The sequence below is a fragment of the Rhinatrema bivittatum genome, chromosome 9 (genome assembly GCF_901001135.1).
Source record: "Rhinatrema bivittatum chromosome 9, aRhiBiv1.1, whole genome shotgun sequence".
NCBI lineage: Eukaryota > Metazoa > Chordata > Amphibia > Gymnophiona > Rhinatrematidae > Rhinatrema > Rhinatrema bivittatum.
In genome coordinates, this window is record NC_042623.1 from 253,673,212 (window position 1) to 253,695,323 (window position 22,112).

General features: G+C 43.2%; 1 protein-coding gene across 7 annotated transcripts in view; it reads left to right on the forward strand.

Annotated features, from left to right (window-relative positions):
• LRRC31 (leucine rich repeat containing 31) overlaps nucleotides 1–22,112 on the forward strand; it is an 84,326-nt gene that overhangs the window by 21,994 nt on the left and 40,220 nt on the right. For 6 of the 7 annotated variants that reach the window (XM_029616527.1, XM_029616522.1, XM_029616526.1 and 3 more), the window contains 2 exons: nucleotides 759–926; nucleotides 20,289–20,456. In XM_029616527.1, the coding sequence (XP_029472387.1) occupies nucleotides 759–926; nucleotides 20,289–20,456 (336 nt within the window). The remainder of the gene's footprint in view (nucleotides 1–758; nucleotides 927–20,288; nucleotides 20,457–22,112) is intronic. The other variant, XM_029616529.1, reaches the window with a different exon arrangement.

Consider the following 22,112-nt stretch of genomic DNA (forward strand, 5'->3'; position numbering starts at 1 on the left):
AGACATTTTTTGTATTATTGTAGTACCATAGTAAAATATACTATTTCATTTTGCTGCTGCCAAGTTAATTTACTTCCCTCAGCATTCCATTTCTATTTGAATTCAGAAAAGAGAGGATTGTGGGCATAAGGTGTGAAGAAAGCCTAATAATCATAAGAGGGCTATAACGACAGTTTCTTACTACCCTCTTCTTCCCTCCCACCCCCCATCGAAATCAATGAATGTAGAGACCTTACAGTATAACTGTGTAGACTGTATAACAATCGAGATAGTGGCCATCTATTTTTACTAAAAATAATTCTTCAGTATTAGGAATTCTTGGAATTATATGGTACTCATTCTACGTTTGCACAAAATTGTGATGCCTCCCTTTTTCAAGGAGGTAAAATATATCATTCTGTTATTACATAATTTTATTTAAAGCTTTTTATATACCGGCATTCGTAGGACACATCAGGTCGGTTTACAGGTAACTGTGAAAGGAAATTACAATGAATGACGATAGCAGGATAGCTAGATAACACATGAAAGTATAGTTTTATAGAAGGTCAACGAGCAGAATAAACTTTGGTTGAACTATTTGGATTTTTAGGTTATCCATATTAAAATTAAATAAACATATGAACTTATAAACAATATTAGGTATACATAAAAACAATATAAACAATATTAGGTATACATAAAAGTATACTTTGCCCATTTATTCAAATCTGTATCTCAAATTACTTATCTCCAGCATTGTGGGGGTTTTGTTACAGGACAGGCACTTAAGCTCATCCCTCACCTTGAAGAAATGGATTTGTCTTGGAATGGTAACATAGGAGGAAATCTCCATCCAATAGTCCAAAGATTCCAGAAGGGCTGCAGTCTGAAAGTCCTGAGGCTGATCGACTGTAACCTAACAGCAGACGATGGCATCTCGCTAGGTAGGTCAATATCAGAGAACCCGTTTGGGAGACATGAGCAGTTTGAGACATCACTTTTCTTTGCACTGTTTATACTATTAAAAAGTGAGGATGAATCTCTCTCTCTCTCTCTCTCTCTCTCTCTCTCACACAATAAAAACATAGATAATATATAAAAACAAAATAACCAAGGACACTTAAATAACATAGTGGATACCATACCAACCTGTAAATAACACTGCTTGCGTTCAGACGGTTCCTGACAATAGATTTATCGTTGGCATTACAAAGCTAGCTGAATAAAGAACTGTTGGCTCTTTCTAACCTGGAATTAAAATGCACTAACTGGGAAGTCAAAATAGCTGACAAGTAGCCCTTCTGCAGGAGCTCTGTTGGGAGTTAGATCAGAAATTGGGGGAAAACTGCAGTCTCTTTTTATAACTATGGGGAAGAGGTAATGAAAAACTAGATCTCACTGAGCCCTCTACAGCTGTGATATGTCCCTCTGTTCAATGGCAGCAGTTGTTGGAATCCATGGAAGGGAGGGGGGGTGGAGAAGTTGCAGGAGGAGATGGTGTAGTGCATTCTTTAAAGTCTGGAAGCCCCCTAGGGCAATTGCTATTATTGGATGTCATAGCAGGTATTACCATGGAGAACAGCAGTCCCAATGTTGCACTGACCACTGGAAATTCAGAAGTGAGTGTTGCCAGATGGGAATATTTGATTGATTTTGGGGTATGGAATTGGTCTGCCTTTGAAGAAGGTAGGTCTAGGGGCTTGTGTGAATCCATCAGAGGATATGACAGTGGCTTGAAGTTCCCTTGCATCAGTGAAATTTATTGCTATGCTGCTTGAAGTAACTGAAACTGTTTCCTTAAAGGATACATGAGCGGTAGTGTCATACATTGGATGTTCCTTGACTGTATGTTAACCAACGTTGCATTTTATCACTAGATAAAAAAAATCAGGACACGCTTCTTTTTGAAAATTGAATGCCACAGCTATAGGAATGTCTGCATAAGTTCTCTACTCTGCAAGCAATGAACTCTGTTCCTGTAAAGGCCAAGCTCATACTGCCCAATAAATAGGAAAATCTTGAATGTCACCAGATTTGATCATTTTCCCAGGTCTACCCTTATCTCCTCCCTATTGGATGCGTTTTAAAAAATGTATGTTAGAAATATTGAAATTGCTCTTGTAGCCATGCCACCTACCTACCTACTTGCCCCACTTTAAATGGAGATCACATGAAGCTGGATCTTCCAAAGACATTTTTATTTCATGGGTTTGAATGTCTAGGGAGAAGGAAATGGTTAGAGCAGCACTTCTGGTGACTGGGACAGGACATTTGAGGTTTTTATTTTTTATACCTTCCTTTTGGTATAGCTAGAAGATCTGGATTTGTATTGATATGTATAAGGCAAACCAGAGGAAGTATAAAGTTTTTTTTCTAGTCTTGCATCAAGAGGTAGTTTCATGGAGGAAAGATTTTTTTTTCCTTAAATTTCCTTCAACATGTACATCCTGGTATTTGACAATACATTTTTTTTCTATTTTTAATGTTTATTGGGAGTATAGCAAATATAAATAACATGATCACTTCCGATTAGACACCAGAACATAACACAATCAGCAAGTTTAACTTACAAAATATGTCCAAAGAATACATAATCAATCACACAACAATAGGCTCTAAAACCTTATGTATTCCAGGTACCCCAGTTGTAAACAATATTTCAAAAAATGGTACACTTGGTATTCTCTTTAAATCAGTCATATAGCTACAATATGTTTGTAGGACCTTTCCTCACAGGGTCAAGGTATTTTTACCAGACTCTCTCTCATGGTTATAGGTCCGTTTTACTTTATATTTTCCAAAAACTTTTTAGCTTTTTTTCACATTTTTTCATTTTTTTCACACACATTTTTCCTACAAACTCAGTCCCATGTTTGAAAATCAGTCACTTTTCAAAAAACTCAATACGTTCAATCACAGTACTTATCTGCACATCCCCACACATTTTTCCTACAAACTGCACATCACTTTTTGAAAAGTGATGTGCAGATAAGTACTGTGATTGAACGTATTGAGTTTTTTTGAAAAGTGACTGATTTTCAAACATGGGACTGAGTTTGTAGGAAAAATGTGTGTGAAAAAAATGAAAAAATGAAAAAAATGTGAAAAAAAGCTAAAAAGTTTTTGGAAAATATAAAGTAAAATGGACCTATAACCATGAGAGAGAGTCTGGTAAAAACACCTTGACCCTGTGAGGAAAGGTCCTACAAACATATTGTAGCTATATGACTGATTTAAAGAGAATACCAAGTGTACCATTTTTTGAAATATTGTTTACAAAGAATACATAATACATGTTAATGTACCTCCATGTAACATTCTTATTGACAATAAACATTGAACATACATTGTGCTGGAATCCGTTTCATTATTAGTAATAAAGCAAATGTTGCTTACTTGTAACAGGTGTTCTCACAGGACAGCAGGATGTTAGTCCTCACATATGAGTGACATCACAGGATGGAGCCCAGTCATGGAAAACGTCTGTCAAAGTTTCCAGAACTTTGACTGGCCCCTACTGGGCATGCCCAGCATGGCACTAACCCTGCAGCCAGCAGGGGTCCCCCTTCAGCCTTATTTAAAAGCTACAGGCAGTGATAAATAAAATAATAAAACGTTACGAACCCGACACACTGGGACGGCGGGCGGGTTTCGTGAGGACTAACATCCTGCTGTCCTGTGAGAACACCTGTTACAGGTAAGCAACATTTGCTTTCTCACAGGACAAGCAGGATGGTAGTCCTCACATATGGGTGAGTACCGAGCTGGGGATGTCCGAACATGCACCAAATGTACCCAAAGGCGTGCAACAGGCACAACTGGGGTGGAATTTGGTAGAGGGCATCCTGAACCCCACTGGGCAGGCGGCAGGGTGTTGGTACGTCACATTGTAAACAGGTTACGAAGGACAGACTGGCCAAAGATGGAATCTTGTTTTCCGGCTTTGTCAAGCAATAGTGGGCTGCAAAGGTGTGGAGAGAACTCCAGATGGCAGCCCTGCAAATGTCAGGAAGCGGCACCGATCTTAGGTGTGCTACTGAAGTCGCCATGGCCCTCACAGAGTGTGCTTTAACACGGTCTTGGAATGGATGCTCGCTTGCTGACAGCAAAAAGATATGCAGTCCGCCAACCAGGAGGAGAGAGTCTGCTTACCCACAGGCTTCCCTAACTTGTTAGGGTGGAAAGAGACAAACAATTGAGTGCTTTCCCTGTGGGCAGTTGTACGGTCTAGGTAGAATGCTAGAGCCCGTTTTATAGTCAAGGGTATGCAGAGCCTGTTCTCCTGGATTAGAATGGGGCCTGGGAAAGAAGGTAGGTAGTATAATGGTTGATTAATGTGAAACTCCGATACTACCTTAGGCAAGAACTTGAGGTGAGTGCGGAGTACCGCCCGGTCCTGCAGAAGTTTTGTGTAAGGCGGATAGATAACTAGGGCCTGTAATTCACTAATTCTGCGAGCTGAAGTGATTGCCAGAAGGAAAATCACTTTCCATGTGAGATAGCGAAGATCACAGGAGTGAAGAGGCTCGAATGGTGATTTCATGAGCTGACCCAAAACCAGGTTGAGGTCCCAAGAAGGGGCCGGAGGACGCAGTGGAGACTTGAGGTGAAGCAAGCCTTTCAGAAAATGTGTTACAAGGGGTTGTACTGATATAGGAACATCCCCGATACCTTTTATGGAAGGCGGCTACCGCACTGACATGCATTCTGATGGAAGAAGCCTTTAGACCTGACTCTGATAAATGCCAGAGATAGTCCCACAACTTCGTGATTGGACAGGAAAAGGGGTCAAGGGACTGAGAAGAGCACCATGACGTGAACCTTTTCCATTTGTAAGAGTAAGCTTTTCTCGTGGAAGGCTTCCGTGAAGCAATCAAGACACGGGGAAACTGGTTCAGAAAGATTAAGTGGCTGAAGGATTAACCTTTCAACATCCATGCCGTCGGGGACAAGGCGTGAAGGTTGGGATGGCGGAGGCACCTGTCATTTTGAGTGATCAGAAGAGGGTCCTTTCCCAAGGGAATGTGCCTGCAAATGAAGAGATCCTGCAGTATTGGAAACCACACTTGGCGTGGCCAGTGAGGTGCTATCAGGGTCATGGTTCCTTTGTCCTGACGTAACTTCACGAGAGTCTTCGAGAGAAGAGGAAGTGGAGGGAATGTGTAGCGTTAGACCGGTTGCCCACGAGAGGGAGAATGCATCTCTGGGCTGAGAGTGTTTCCTGCGAATGAGAGAGCAGAATCTCTCTACTTTGCAGTTTTGAGGAGACACAAAGAGGTCTATCTGAGGATATCCCCATTGTTGGAAGATGAAGTTCGCCACCGAGGGGTTGAGAGACCACTCGTGCGGTTGAAAGATGCGACTCAGCTTGTCTGCCAACACATTGTCCACTCCCGGCAAGTAGGTGGCCCTGAGGTACATCGAATGGGAGAGAGCTTCTGCCCAAATCTGTGCAGCTTCCTGACACAGAAGGAAGGAGCCTGTGCCTCCCTGTTTGTTGATGTACCACATGGCCACCTGGTTGTCGGTCTGGATCAGGATAACTTGATTTGAGAGGTAATCCTGAAATGCCCTGAGAGCATATCCGATTGCTCGAAGCTCCAGGAAATGTATTTGGTGTTTGGCTTCCTCTGGAGACCAAGAACCTTGTGTCTGCAGATCGGCCACATGGGCTCCCCATCCGAGGTTGGAAGCATCGGTGGTGAGAATTAATTGAGGGTTTGGAGCCTGAAAGGGCAAGCCTTGGAGGAGATTGATCTGATTTTTCCACCAGGCAAGAGACTGACGGAGTGAGTCGGTTACGTGGACAATGATAGACGGGCTGAATGCTTTGAGTCCATTGAGACCTTAGAGTCCACTGCATGACTCTCATGGCCAATCGGGCCATTGGTGTGACCTGAACTGAGGATGCCATGTGTCCCAAGAGGATGAGAAAGTGGTGTGCAGTCACGGAGTACCGAGACTGCAGCTGGGGTGCCAGAGACATGAGTGAGAGCTCGCTGTCGAGGCAGAAAAGCCTTTGCCTGCAAGGTGTCCAGTTCTGCCCCAATGAATGACAAGGTTTGAGATGGGACTAAGTAAGATTTGTCGTAGTTGACGAGAAATCCTAATGAAATTAGAGTGTGTAAGGTTAGATTGAGGGATGACAGAGCAGCTTGCTGAGTGGGAGCCCTGATTAACCAGTCGTCTAGATAGGGGTAGACATGAACACCTTGGGTCCTGAGGAAGGCTGCAACTACTACGAGGCATTTTGTGAGACTTGTGGCGAGGACGCTAGGCCGAATGGAAGCACTCTATATTGATAGTGCTTGGGGCCTACTAGAAACCTCAGGTATTTGCGATGAGATGGAGTTATCGCAATATGAGTGTATGCGTCCGCGAGGTCCAGAGAGCAGAGCCAGTCTCCTCCTTTGTAGAAGAGGAAGAAGCGAGCCTAAGGTTACCATCTTTTAACTTCTCTCGCTGGAGATACTTGTTGAGGGCCCGTAGGTCCAGAATAGGATGAACGCCTCCCGGTTTTTTTTTTTTTTTTTTTTGGGGGGTGGGGGATTAGAAAGTACCGGGAATAGAACCCTAGGTCGTGCTGAGAGTAGGGTACGGGTTCTATTGCCTTGGACTGGAGAAGGAGGGAGACCTCTTGATCCAGAAGGATGGAGTGATCGGATGTTCTCCACATCGGTAGAGGTGGGGAGTCCAGTGACACGGAGAGAAAGTTCAAATGGTAACCCTGAGCAATTATTGCCAGTACCCATTGGTCAGAGGTGATTGAGTGCCATATGTTGTGGAAGTGGCATAATCGACCTCCCACTGGTATGTGAGGCAGTGGAATCTGGCTGCTGCTCTCTAGGTGGAAGTCAAAAACCTGAAGCAGGCCCTGGTTGAGGAGCTGCTTGTGGCTTTTGTTTACGTGTTTGACGAGACTGTGCTTTTTGAAAAGGTCTCGTGGCACGAGATCTGGTTGGTGGTGGGTAGGACTTCTTCGGGCGGAAGAATGACATTTTAGAGTCCTTCCTGAAGGGCTGTTTAGAAGAGTAGTCAGAAGGCATCAGAGAGAGCTGTCTTAAGGTCTCTTGATGGTCCTTAAGTTCTGCCACCGTCCGTTGAATCTGTTCTCCAAACAGATTATCTCCTACACAAGGTAGGTTGGATAACCTGTCTTGTACCTCAGGGCGAAGGTCAGAAGACTTGAGCCAGGCCCACCTTCTCGCCAAAATAGCTGCAGATAACCTAGTAGCAGTATCAAATATATCATAAGATGATCTGATTTCATGCTTGCCTGCCTCAAAACCTTTGTTTACTAAGGTTTGGAGCTGTTCTTGAAATTGCTGAGGCAGGGAGTCCGTCAAATCTTGTATCTGCTTAAAAATGACCCTGTTATATTGGGTCATATAGAGCTGATAAGCAGCAGTTCGGGAGATGAGCATTGATCCTTGGAAGACTTGGCGACCAATGGCATCTAGAAACTTCTGTTCCTTGCCAAGGGGAAAAGAAGTGTGAGGCTTTGATCTCTTTGCTCTCTTCTGTGCAGATTCCACCACTACAGATTGGTGATCCAGTTGTGGTTTCTGAAAGCCCGGAGCTGACTGCACCAAATAGGTAGTATCAGCTTTCCTGTGGACTGGAGCAATGGAGCCAGGATGTTCTCAGTCCTTGTTCAGGAGATCCAGAAGAACCTGGTGGATAGGGATAGAGGTTATTACCTTGGGAGCATCCAAGAATTGGAGCAACTCCATCTGATGCCTATCATCCTGTTCAGTCTGTAATTGGAAGGGAACCAATTCAGACATTTCCTTCACAAAATTTATAAAGGAAAGGTCCTCTGGAGGAGAACACTTTCTGCTTTCAGTGGGTGAAGGCAAATAATCGGTGTCTGGTGAGGAATCATCAGTCCAGGTATCATAAGGATCAGCACCTGCCCCTCTAGGATGTAGGTGGGGTACCTGAAGGTCCTGGTCTAGGATCCAAAGGAGTCGAAGAAATAATCGGAGGCACCGATGAAGAGGCAGGCATAGAGGGCATTGATGGATATCTCTGATGCCGACGGGCGTATCTGCACCGATGGCTGAAGCAGAACTCCCGAAGGAGGGGATGCAAGACGGTGTTTCTCCTCCCAATGAGAGTGAGCGGGGAGGGCACCGGCGCCATCGGTGACCCAGGGTCCATCTATGGAAAAGCGGCAATTAGCGCTCTCCAGGATGGAACCGGTGACTCGGTTACCGAAAAGGTCGGTGCCTTTTCTGGACGGGGTTTCTTCGGCGGCTTGGACGATGGCGAGGTCGATGATTTTGCTCCCTCGATGGTCCGAGACTTTCTATGCTGGTGGCGATGTTTTGTCTCTACGATCCCCTGGGTCCTGAGGGGAGAGTAGAGGGTGTCAAAAACTGAGATGTCTATGCTGGACGGTCATGGTCGGTGGACAATGCTGGCGCGAAGTTGACTGTACGGTTTCCGAAGACGTCGATGCAATGGACAGAGTCGGGGTTTGAGCATGGAAAAGAAGTTCCATCTTCTCCATTCTGGCCTTGCGACCTTTTGGTGTCATTAAGGCACATTTGGTGCAGGACAAGACATCGTGCTCTCGCGCAAGACACATTACACAGACTTTATGGGGGTCTGTGATGGACATGGTGCAATTACAGTCCGGGCACAGACGGAACCCTGACACCATGGAAAAAATTGAGCCGTGGTACGGTCAGTAGGCCACGAGGGCCAAACTCTATGGTAATCGATGGAAAAACGAGTAAAAACCTACCCGAGTACCGCAGCTTGAAAAAGTTAGAGGGACCCCTGTGGGGCAAATTAACTTTTAGTAATTCCATGAGGAAAATTCCTGTCAGGAATCTCTGCAGAGCTCCTTAACCGTGAGGCTACTGCTGCGCAGAAAAAAAGAAGACTGAAGGGGGACCCCTGCTGGCTGCAGGGTTAGTGCCATGCTGGGCATGCCCAGTAGGGGCCAGTCAAAGTTCTGGAAACTTTGACAGAAGTTTTCCATGATTTGGGCTCCATCCTGTGATGTCACCCATATATGAGGACTACCATCCTGCTTGTCCTGTGAGAACTCCCATATTTTTAACCCTCCCCACCCCCTCTCACTCTATATAGTCCTATATTGAGCCACACAAGTGGTTTCATTTGCCTCTGCATTAATATTCTACCCTCGCATCATATATGCATTCAGTAATGTCTTTCTATAAGCTCCGCCATTTCCCTCCTCTAAGATCACATTCATGATGTATCATAAAACACAAATACAAAAATGTTGAGATCTGAAAGATTATCCTCCCCTCACTCAAGACAGTTGCCAGATTTTGTATGGTGCCCAGGTCTTCGTAAACATAGGAAGAGACTTATTTTTACAAGTAGTAATCTTCCCCAGCCTGTATACCTCAATCAGTTGTGGGATTCTGGCGACCTCCAGTGTTTGGCAAGAACACATCTCGCAGCTACAAAGACATAGTATGCCAATCTTTGAACCTGCTGGGCCTTTTTAGTCCCTGATACATTTAACAGCTCTTGAGCAGCTGAATACACTGAACTCGAGTTGCATAGCTTTGAGACCCAGAGAAGAGTCTGTTGCCAATACATTTGTATGTAGGGGCAGGTCCACCATGAGTGAAAATATGTACCTTCCTGTTGGCAGCCCTTCCAACATTTCCCAGATGACATAGGGTAAATTTTATGTAAATACTGAGGGCTATAATGCCAGTAGTACAACAATTTATAGCAATTTTCTGAGTGAGGATGCTATCAACCTCTTACCTACATCTCTATATACTGCCCTCCAGGTCTTCTTTTTCTAATATCATGCCTAGGTCCCCTTCCCAAGCTCTGACAGTGTGGTTTGTCATGATCATCCGAGTTCAAAAACCCATGTAATTTGGAGATAACTTTTTTATAATTTTAGTCGCCCCTCTGCAAAGCCCTTCAAAAAAGTCACATCTTTCCTCAGACTTTCCAAGATCTGGGAATTGCTTAGAAAGTGTCTAAGTTGGAGATACTGATACCTATTAAAATTAAGTAACTTGAACCAGGCACACACCTCTTCAAAGGCAATAATCCCCTGAGGACTCCAAATATGTTCGACAAATGTTATACCTCACTTTTTCCATTCATAAAAGGCTAAAGGTGGCATTCCAGGCGTGAAGGCCGTGTTGTAGAAAAGGTAAGTTTGTGTGGAGTATATTTTTGTACCCATAAATTGTTTCCACCAGTGTTCCCAGATCCGCATAGTAGCTTATAACGGAGAGGGAATCATATGCAACTTTGGCCAGGTCTTTTTAGGTTGCCAAATAAGCGCTTGCAAGGGCATATTCCCCACCATTGCTTCTTCCATTTTTATCCATATCTCAACCACCGGGGTTTTATGCCGATCTAGTATAGCCCACAAATGCGCTGCTGCATGGTACCAATGTAGGTTGGGTACACCCAGCCCACCCTGCCCTTTGGATAAGTACAGTATTTTCCTTGAAACATGGGGGAGGGGGCTTGTCACCCCAGATAAACCATGGCAATCGACGTTGCCATCTGCCCAATACTACCTGTGGGATAGTGAGAGGGAGTGTTTGAAAAAGATAAAGAAGGTGTGGTAAAACATTCATCTTAAACACGGCAATCTTACCCAGCCAAGAAATGTGATACCTGTCCCAGTTCTTTATATATTTTTGTTAGTAGGGGAGTGTAGTTCAAGTGGAATAAATCATCTGTGTTACTGAGGTGTACACCCCCCTAGATATTTTATCTTCTGGGAAGGCCATTTAAACGTATATGCTGCCCTCAGTTCAGCTGCCTGTCTGGGAGTGACATTAATATTAAAGATCTCTGACTTATCACAGTTGATTTTAAAGCCAGATACAGATCTGAATCTGGATATTTCCGTCACAATCTCTGGTAAAGAGGAATGAGGCTCAGTAACTGAAAAAGTCGCCTGCAAAAAGAGCAAACTTAGATGAAAAGCCCCCTAAATCTGGGAATTATTACAGATTCGAATAGCAAGGGGCTCTAAAAATAGCGCGAACAATAATGGCGAAAGGGGACAACCTTGGTGCGTTCTTCTTTGAACTGCAAATGTAACGGAATATCCCCCATTTATTTTTAGACAGGCCAATGGAGAATCATACAATTTGGAGATCTACTGAACATATAGAGACCCAAATTTCATTCGCTTCAACAGTTTAAATAGATATGGCCAATGAACCAGGTCAAATGCTTTTTCAGTGTCTATAGTTAATAGTACTGCCTGAGTCTCCTGATGTGCCCACCATATAAAATCTATAGCTTTTCTGACTTTATCGGAAGCCATCCTGCCAGGAATAAATCAGATTGATCTGGGAAAATTAGGTCCCCTACCACTCCCTTCAGCCTATCCGCCAATATTTTGGCTAGTATTTTTAGATCTATATTTGAGGGCTATCGGGCGATAGGAGCCGCATAGTGTAGGATCACGACCTGGCTTAGCTAGAATTGTAATTTCAGCTGTATTAGAGGATTGTGGAATCTATCCTAGTTCCCTTAATGAGTTGAACATATTGGTAAGAGGTGCAACCACTATCTTTGCAAAAGTTTGGTAGAATTTTGCGGTATATCCATCTAATCCGGGAGATTTCCCTGAGTTTAAATGCCGGATGGCAGCATGGACTTCCAGTTGAGTGATTTCCTTGTTTAAACATATACGTCCTTTATCAGCCAACACTGGTAGGTCTATAGTGGACAGGAATGCATCTATGTCTGATTCACTAATATTGGCCTCTGCACTATACAAGAAGCATAAAAATTTAGAAACCGCTGTCTTATGTCCTTTGTGCCAGTTAATGTTTCCGTTTTTGTCTTTAATTTTAATCACATTTTGTGTCCTGAGCTTTTTTAACTTTTGCGCTAACAGTTTGCCTGCCTTATTCCCTCCTTCGAAGAATTTTTGGTTTGCCTTATCCAATTGAAAGGCTATTAATGCTGCATCCATATTGGCCAGTTTACCCTGTAAGACTTGGAGTGAACGCCAAGTGTGCTTAGAGGGAGTTTGCTTATGGAGCAGTTCCGCAGCTCCTAGCTGAGTTGCCAAGGTTCTCTCTTTCTTTCGTTTTCTGTTTAACATAAGCACGGGCTATCAAATGTCCCCGATTACTGCTTTCAAGCCCTCCCAAACTATTGCCGGTGATACCTCCCCAGTGTCATTAAGTAGTAGATAGTTTTGTATAGTTTTATCTAAAGTGGTGACAAAGTCGGGGTCATCAAGTAAAGAATCAGTGAGCTTCCAATATAGCTGTCCTCTATCAAGAGAGTGGAAAGATATATATTGGGGCATGATTGGACCATATTTGTTCTATTTCAGAGCATGATATACCATTGAGCAGCCCCTTATCTACCAAAAAAAATCAATCCTAGAGTATGTGGAGTGAGATCGTGAATAGAAACTATAATTCTTTGATTTAGGATATCTGGTTCTCCAAACATCCACCACATTCAGCCTTGCTAACATCCCCTTAAAAATCGCGCGGGCCTTACAAGACACCACAGAAGAGCCTCGTGAATTATCTAATGAGGGATTAAGAGTTATGTTGAAGTCTCCCCCAATTATAAGTGGTCCCTCACTTTTATTTAGCAAGACCTCCGATAGTGATTGAAAACATTAACCCTGATCAGTATTAGGGGCATATACTGTAACTAAACTGTACTAACATCCCCCAATTGAAATTACCAAAATTAAGTACCTTCCTTTTAGGTCCCTTATACAATCAACCTCATCAAAGATTATTATTATTTGTTTTATATACAGACATTCATTGGGTATACCACATCGGTTTACATTTAACTCATGGCATAATATGACAAGATGTCTTATTACATTGTGACAAAGAAAAAAGATAAAATCTTTTCTAAAAAGAATACTGTCCCCTGTGTATTTGGAATCTTTGGTGGCCGCAGCCCAATACTGTTGAGGGTACTGGGATGATCTCATTAAGCTCACATATCTATTGGGGGGGTGAGACTCTTGAACAATAGCTATAGCCACATTCTGTTGTAAGTCATTATAAAACAGTCTTTGCTTGCTTTCGGAAGGAATTTAACCCTTTGTTCGTTGATATTTTAAAATCAGCCATTGGGTATAATGAGAAATCCTATAAGTATGACCAGATATTGTAAGCCAATAAGCCCTGAAAAAAGATTGTGCCCCTGGTCCAGAAGCCGTCCATGCTTCCTTATTATAAACAGAAACAGAGGGCGTGCATAAAAGAAGGGAACATATGTCATAGAAATCATTATTAAACATAGTGGCTTGGTTTTCTCAATAGAGCAAGACCCCCCCCTTTACTCATGACAACCATCCCTGAAGGGAGGGTCTGTAGGAGACATGAGAGGATAATCAACAGGGTGTCATAACCCCGTACTCAGCAAGCGAACATCCCATTGAACCAAAAAATGCAGCGTTTAACAGAATCAACATGCTTAGTACTGTGTTCTTGATCACCCCCTATGAGGTAACCATAGGCTTTTTTTATGCCTACTCGTGGGTTAAACTGCAACTTGCTAGTACCATGAACCTTAGTCATGTAGAACAGGACCTGAAGATGAACTAGGTCTCAGCCCTAGGCTCTCAGGTAGTGTCCTTAGATGATGGTGGACTCGGGGAATTTCTTTTGAGACTACGCCCCCCTTTTTCTACTCTCTGCCATCGTGGTGGTACTGATCTTCGAGCGCCCGGGACCAGCTTCAAATTTTTGACATCCTGGTCTGAGTAACCAGCTTCCAGCAAGACTTTCGCCGCTTCAGCCAAAAATTTGTCTTGTCTTGAGAATTGCAGCCCGAAAGGATAGAGCCATTTATATTTCAGATTTTACCTCCTTAACAACGAGGTAACGGCTCGAAATTCTTGTCTTTTGCGTAGAGTGATTGCCGCCAGGTCCGTGAACACTGATAGTATTGCCCTTCCACTGTATAAGAGGGCTGTTGGCGAGTGATTCGGTAGATATTCTCTTTTTCCTGATAATTGTGGAAACATACAATAATGTCACGCAGTTGATTCGATTGTTGCTGACCCAGCGCCCTATGTCCATAGGCGGGGTGCCAGATTGAAGAACTATACTTGCGCAGATCTGTTGTACTACCTCTGTGCAGTTCTGATTTTCACCTGATTCCGGTATCCCCCGGAACCGGAGATTGTTTCATCGGGTCCGGTTCTCAATATCTTCGAGTTTGAGAGATCTTCGCAAGTTTGCTACATGCCCTTTGTCGTTCTCCCAAGACTTTAATATTCTCGGCCTATGCTTCCATCCGAGTCTCCGTTTTTTGTCTAATCGGAGCCCTATATCCGCCACCTGTTCTTTTACCTCATTAATGGCATGCATAATGTCTCTTGTGATTCTTGATATCGAGCCTTAACTCTGAAAACCACTCTCTAAATTCAGCGCTAGTCGGTATGGGTGCAGCTGACAGTATCTCTTCGTTAAGGCCGTGGGTCGTCATCCTAATCCAGTTCTGTCATTTTGGCTTCCGGGACCTCGTGTATCGGCTCGTTTTTCTGGTATGAGTATTGCCGAAAATCGAGCAATTTTTCTTTTAGTCATCATCAGCTGTGCTTTATCTATCAGTATTGGTAATTTTCCAGCAAGATTTCAGGCTTAGCAATGCGATGGTTTGGGATGTTCGCTCGCTGGCGAGAGGAGCACCTTTTCAGGCTTCCATCAACCCCGGTGATGTCACTTCCTCTATGACAATACATTTCTATCTAGAAACACAGAACCATAATGGCAGAAAAAGACTGGCCCATCCATTCTGCCCACCTGTACAATTAATTTAGCTTTATAATTCTCCTAATTTCCTTAGAGATCCCCTGTATTTATCCCATGCTTTCTTGAATTCAGATACTGGTTTTTTTTTGTTTTGTTTTATTTTTTTTATCTCCACCACTTCCACTGGGAAGCTGTTCTACACATCCACCACTCTCAATGTAAAGAAATATTTCCTAAGATTACTCCCAAGTCTACACCCTTTCAACCTCATCTCATGACCCCTCCTTCTAGAGCCTCCTTTCCATTGAAAAAGGCCTGCCTCCTGAGCATGGAAACCTTTTGAGATATTTGAACATCTCTATCTTATCCCCTATCTCACCTTTCCTCTAGGGTATACATGTTTAGATCTTTGTCTATCCTCATATGCTTTAGAATGAAGACCACTCATATTAGTAGCCATCCACTGAATCTACTCCATCCTGTTTATATCTTTTTGAAGGTGAGGTCTTTTATGAACCTTTGAAACTGGAAGGTTATTTGAAAGATTAGGAAGTGGGATCTGCTGCACTGAATTCTGGATGATTGGGGTAGTACTTAGTTGGGTACATTTTGGGACTTAAATTATGTACTTGATGTCTTGGTTCCTGATGACAGGTGAAGTCATTTGCCTGAAGCTTCTTTTAGTGGTTTCTCTTTTTTTTTTTTTTTTTTTTTTTTTTTCTGATTCAACACTGCTCTCCCTTATTGTTTACTGAAGTTTTTGGAAATATGTTGACTTTATATTAATCACTGTTTCTTTTATTTTGTTGTGTAACATGTCCAACTATTTTTCCTTGTCGATTGTATGTATTTGATCTCTGGCCCTGTATCTAGTGTATATATTTTTTACTCCATTCTGTACATAGTTTACTACCGTTTTACTGTTTACCGTTTTCTTGCATCTTTGCCTTATCTCCTCTACAGCCTTTGCTATGTCCCTTCCCTTTACCCCTGTTCATTGTATTTCCTTTCCGTCCTTTCTTAGTTCCAATGTAAACCGACATGATGTTTGCACACTAATGCCGGTATATAAAACCCTTTAATAAAAATGTATTGAGAAATTGCTACTTACCTGAAAATGTCCTTTTCCTTAAGGAGGATAGATGGATTCAGGACCAGTGGGTTATGCATCTCTACCAGCAGATGGAGCAAATTGATGTCACTGCAGGACTATATATATATATTGTGCCATCAGCCTGCCAGTATTCTCCCCAAAAGCAACTGTGAACAGACTAGAAAAAACTTGATTAAAAACAGACAACCATTTCTGTACTCAACCAACAAGAGACTGAACTCGGGCGAGAATGTATGAATACCATTCTAGGGACTGGATGGACACTTACCAGTAATCCGTTGAAATACATAGCCACACAGAAGGAGCAACACACAATCGTTCGGCAGCAAAGGGCGGGAAGCTGAATCAATCTATCCACCTTAAGGAAAAGGAAATTATCGGGTAAGTAGTAGTTCCTCATTTCCTAGTATGTGGATAGATGGATTCAGGACCAAGTGGAATGTAGCCAAGCTACTCCCAAATAGGATGGGAGGTTGCCTGCGGTCCAGTCAACACTGCACATGCAAAGGCTGTGTCCAACTGGGCTTGCACATCCAGACGATATCTGGAAAAAGCATGTAAGGAGGACCACATCACAGCTCGGCAAATGTTGACGGGAGACCATAATCTAACCTCCGCCCATGACTCTACCTGAGCCCTAGTGGAATGAGCCTAACCTGAGTAGGCAATGGTTTTTCAGCAGCCACATACACAGAGGTGACCATCTCCTTAATCCAGTGAGCTATTATAGCCTGCAAAGCTGGCTTGCCCTGTCTTCCTTCACCACGAAGGACAAACAGGCGATCCATCTTTTGGAAAGATTTAGAAACCACCAGATACCCAACAACATGCCTCTTGACATCCAAGGGACACAACAGGCGATATTCCTCTGCATCTCTCTCCTTATCCAAGGATAGCAAGGAAATGGACTGATTCAAGTGAACATCCGAGATCACTTTAGGTAAAAAGGAAGGAACACTATGCAGCTGTATCACTCCTGGAGTCACCAAAGGAATGGCTCTCAGCCAGACAAGTCCCTCAGCTCTGAAATTTGACATGCAGAATAAATCTCCATCAGAAATACCGTTTTCAAGGTCAGAAACTGCAAGGAAAAGCTACACAGCGGTCAAAACATAGGGCCTACCAAGAAATCCAGCACTAGGAACCAATAACTGCAAGGGAAGACAAAGATGTTTGACTACCCTCAAAAAAACGGGTCACATTGGGATAAGACAATAAGGATTCACTATTCACCTGGCCCCTGAAACAGGCTAGAGTCGCTACCTGTACCTTCAAGGAATTAATGGCCACCCCTTTACTCCAATCCATTCTGCAAAAATTCCAAAATCATTGGTATATTAACTGATTGAGGAAGAACTCCTCGATTTTCACGCCAAGCCTCAAACGCTCACCAAACCTGCACATAGGCTAAGGAAGTGGAGAACTTTCTCGCTCTTAGCAATGTAACAGTCTCCGCAGCATAATATCCACGCTTCAGCAACCTAACCCTCTCAAGGGCCATACCGTAAAACACAACTGAATTGGATCTTTGTGAAGGACAGGCCCCTGCTGCCACTGTGCAGCAGAAGATGAAGGGGGTTTCTGCCAGGAGTCTTTTCAGATCTGCATACCATGGTCTTCTGGGCCAATCCAGTGCCACCAGGAGCATCATCCCTCCTGTGGCCTTCGATCCTTCAAACTACTCTGCCCAACATGGGTCATGGGGAAAGGCATACAGCAGCTTGTCTTCCGGCCAGACCTGCATGAGAGCATCGATATCAAAGGACTTTGGATCTCTCCTGCAACGGAAGGAACTTTTGCATTGTGAGAAGTCAGCAGCAGGTCTAGAAACAGAAGGCTTCAGTGATCCACTATCAGTTGGCACTCCTCATTCGACAATACCCATTCTCCTGGGTCCAGACTCTCTCCCTGCTGAGAGAGTCTGGAGGTGAGAGCAGATTTCCATCGGCAGGTGGAGCCAAATCGAATAGTCCTGAGACTGCAGGTTCCAACGAGACAGCAGGGAGCGCTGAAGTGGATGCATGTGTGCTTTCGCCCATGGCACCACTTCCAGGGTTGCTGCCATCAGAGTACTTGCAGATAGGACCACACTGTTGGGCGTTTAGTGTTCATCAAGAGACGCACCTGCGCCATCATCTTCTGAATACAAGCTTCTGGCAAGAAGACTGCTCTGCCTAGTGTCTAACTGAACACCCAGATATGCCAATGACTGAAGACTACTCTTGGCTAGGTTAACCACCCAACCGAGCTCCTACAATAGGGAGATTACCTTGCAGGTCACCAGTCAGCTCTCTTCCAGAGACTTGGTCAGAATCAACCAGTCGTCCAAATACGGATGAGCTAGAATTCTATCCTCTCTTAACTCTGCTGCGGCCACCACCACCCAGAAAAAGTTCTGGGTATGGTGGCTCTTATCTGTTTCAGGTGCTGTATTTTGGTCTAGCCACCGCTCCCAAAACTTTTTCCAAGGTTATGGTGGTGGCAGCGTTAGCAGAACCAAGAAAGGATGGGATCCTAGTATACCTGTTTTTAGACGTCTAAATATGGGTGTACTAGAATCCCATCCTTCTTGGTTCTGCCGCTGCCACCACCAAAACCTTTGGAAAATTTTGGGAGCGGTGGCTAGACCAAAATGCAGCACCTGAAACATAATGGCACCCCAACGCAAAACACAGAAAATATTGGTGCTCCAGTCAGATAAGAATATGGAGGTATGCCTCTGACAGATCCAAGGAAGTCAGAAATTCCCCCAGCTGCATGACCATTATCGCTAAGTGCAAGCTTTCCATGTGCAAATAAGTCATCTGTAAATGAGGGTTTGAACCCTTTGAGATCCACAACGGGACGAAAGGAGCCCTCTTTCTTGTGCACAATGAAAAAAATTGAATATCGACCAGTATTTCTTGAGACGTGGGTACTTGAACCACATCCCTCAGACTGAGGAGCCTTGACAGCGTACACTCCACTGCCTTCTCCTTCTGCAAGGAGTGGCAGGGAGAAACCATGAACACTGCAAAATTCCAGCACATATCCTTCTCGTATCACTTCCTGGACCCACTGATCCAATGTGATCTCTATCTACCTCTGATAAGAGAGAGAGGTGTCCCCCTAGCTTCTGTTCCCAGGGGTTGGTAGGCAAACCTTCATAGGGAGGGTCGGGAGGTTGCACTACCTGAGCCCCCGCCCCACCTGGGCTGTCTGGAACGAAAGGACTGAGACCTTCCAAAAGGCCAAACCCTTTGAGGGGTCATCCCCAAGCGTTTTCATCCATACAGAGGAAGATGACCCCTCATACCAAAGGGGTCCGGCAACTGCTTCTTATCCTCCAGCAATTGAGGAACTAGAGATTCACCCCATTTACTGACCGGCTTCTCCAACTTGCTTCCAAACGAGAGCAAGCCTTTAAAAGGCAATTTGGTAAGGTTAGCCTTGGAGGTTACATCTGCTGAACAATTCCTCATCCATAACTGGCATCTGGCTGCTATTACCAAAGCCACAATTAAAAAAAAAATTTCACATTTCCAAACTTGTGCATCAAAGCAAGTTTGAAAAGTGTCAGGAAACCTAGATATGATGTCTAGCATCACAGCTAGTTTGCTGGCCTTTTCCTTGTCAGGTATACAGCTCTGTACTCTCCAGACCTACATGTACACCTTTAATATTTCATAGGGTTGCTTAGAGTAAAGGGTGCATTAATTACAGAGAGACACAATGGCCAAATAAAACTAGAGTTATAATAAAAGTTCTTAGAATTAAAAAGATCATTGTCTTCACTTGCTAGCTAGTTGCTTTATATGCCCTCAGTTTGTTGGCTTACACAGGATGGGTGACAGATAACTCTATCAGATTTTATTGATTGCAGATGGTGGTTGGAGATATGTCATAAGCACAAAAAAGCTGCTGCTTTTAAACTTTTCTTGTCACAAGATGTTTTGATTTATCTTAATTGTAAGACAAATTTCCTGTTAAGTTCAAAACAGTATCGGCCATGTAACAGTGCTTTTAGCTTTGATGTTTAAAATGGTTGATAAGTTTTAAATGCATGAAAGGAATGTGCATTAATTTTTTTATGTACATAAAATTCAATTTTATGCACATAAACTACCAAAACAAATGAAACTGAATTTTTTTTTTTTTTTGTGCATGTCCCTAATGTTGAGGTTTATTGTGATGAATGCTGATTCAGGAATTTGGTCCCATTACATTCATGGAATCAAAGTTTTTTTCGCCAGGAATTATAACTGAAGTTCAGCAGTTGGGTTTGTTTGGTTTTTTCTTTCTGGATTTTCCCAAATTAGCTCTTTACAATATCCTATATTATGCTGCCATATAGTTTGTGCTAATATTTCATTCTGCTGGTCAAGAAAGTACGTTTGGTACCTGCTGCACTAAGATTTTGCATCATACCTTATTTTTCTTCAAATGTGCTGTAAGTAATAAATGCCATGTACTTTTTTTCTTTTTCCTAGCTCAGGCTCTGGATACTATGCAGAATCTGGAAGTCCTGGACCTCTCTATGAATAAACACATTGGTTGCAGCTTAAGGATCATTGCTCAAGAGCTGAAAAATATCCCAAATCTAAATGCATTAAAGTTGCACATGTGTGGCTTACTTCAGGACCACATCCAATTTTTAAGTTAGTAAAAAAAAAAAATATATATATCCAAAAAACATTGGTGGTATTAATAACTGATAACAAAAATATGCAAGTTTGTAAGGAATGCTGAATTTGAGACTTTTTTCAATTAATGATACTCTTTTGCTTATCTCAAGCTTTCTTTAATTTATTTATTTATTTATTTATTATTTTTATTATACCGAGTTTCATGATGGAATCACATCAACCCGGTTTACAATTAACAATGTGAGTAAAGGCAGAGAGTAACATAGTAAAACATTTTGTTACTGTTACTGCTATTTGTTAATTTTGTTACTGTTGTTACTGTTATTTGTTACTGTTATTTGTTACTGTTATTTGTTAATTTTGTTACTGTTTTGCTGCCTCTAACACCTGCAATGAAAGGCTATTTCATACATTCTCCCACCCTTTCTGCGAAGAAATAACTTTTATTGTTCTTAAACTTATTCCTTTTGAGCTTATTATCATGACGTCTTGTTTTGTTTATTCAGATTTGATTAGTTGCCTAACCCTTAGACTTAAGGTGGTGTACAGAGAGAATAGTTTCAAACATTTAATACATTAATACAGCATGTTTAAATACATTTTAAACCCCAACAACAGAATAATCTTTCAGCTCACAATAAATAGCAGCATTGTTGAAAATGGTGACTAGCAACACAGGAATTTCAGATTGGTAAGCTAAATGACTTCATAAGCTTTCTAAAACCTGAGAATTCCCTTCTAAATGAAGAATTTTTGACAGGGAATTCCAGAGGATAAGAACCGTCTGTGAGAGAGCTTTTAAGTGTGTACAAACCAAGCTATAGACCTTAAATGATAGAACATAGAATAGTAAATCACTCAGGGCATGAAAACTTTGGCACAGGATGTATCATTTTAAGCTTGTCTGAAAGGTTCTGTGGTGCTGAACCATGTAGTGCTTTGAAAATCAAACTGACATCTGAAAGATGCTGGCAGCCAGCATAGATCTGCTAAGACAGGTGAGATAGACACATTGCTTCCTGAAATCATCCTGGCTGTAGAATCTTGAATCAGCTGTAAACTGTGCATGATCTTCAATGGGAGACCCACTAATAGCTACCATACAGGTCAATCCAGTAAAGTGCGGCCGCGTTTAACCCGCTTTCTACTCACTTTCCGGCCGCGTTAGCCCTTCCTGTGATCCACAATCCCCTTTAACCTACTCTTACCGCGTCCTTAAATCCCCGGGTAACCCCTTCCGCACGCGGCATGTATATTACATGTAAACGATCGAATTAGCTATTCCCTACCATCCAGTAACGCGCGCCCCGACTATCGCTTTTTTACCCTGCTGTTTTGCCGCGCGTTTAACCTGCTAACTTGCCGCCTACCCTTACCCCTGCGTTAGAGGCAAGGGTAAGGGTAGGCGGCAAACTTTCCCCCAGCCCCCGCTCACCTGCCCTGGCCGCGTCCATGGGTGCTGGTCTCCGGGGCAGCCCCAGTCCTCTCCCCCCTCCTCCCGAAGCAACGAAAGCGGAAAAAAGCGAAAAAAAAGTTGCAAGAGAGAGAGGGGAGAGAGGACGGGCAATCCTACGCGCGGGATTGCCAGTCCTCTCTCCCCTCCTCCCGATGCAAGGCGCGAAAAGCAGCCTTGCTCCGGGAGGAGGGGAGAGAGGGCTGACAATCCTG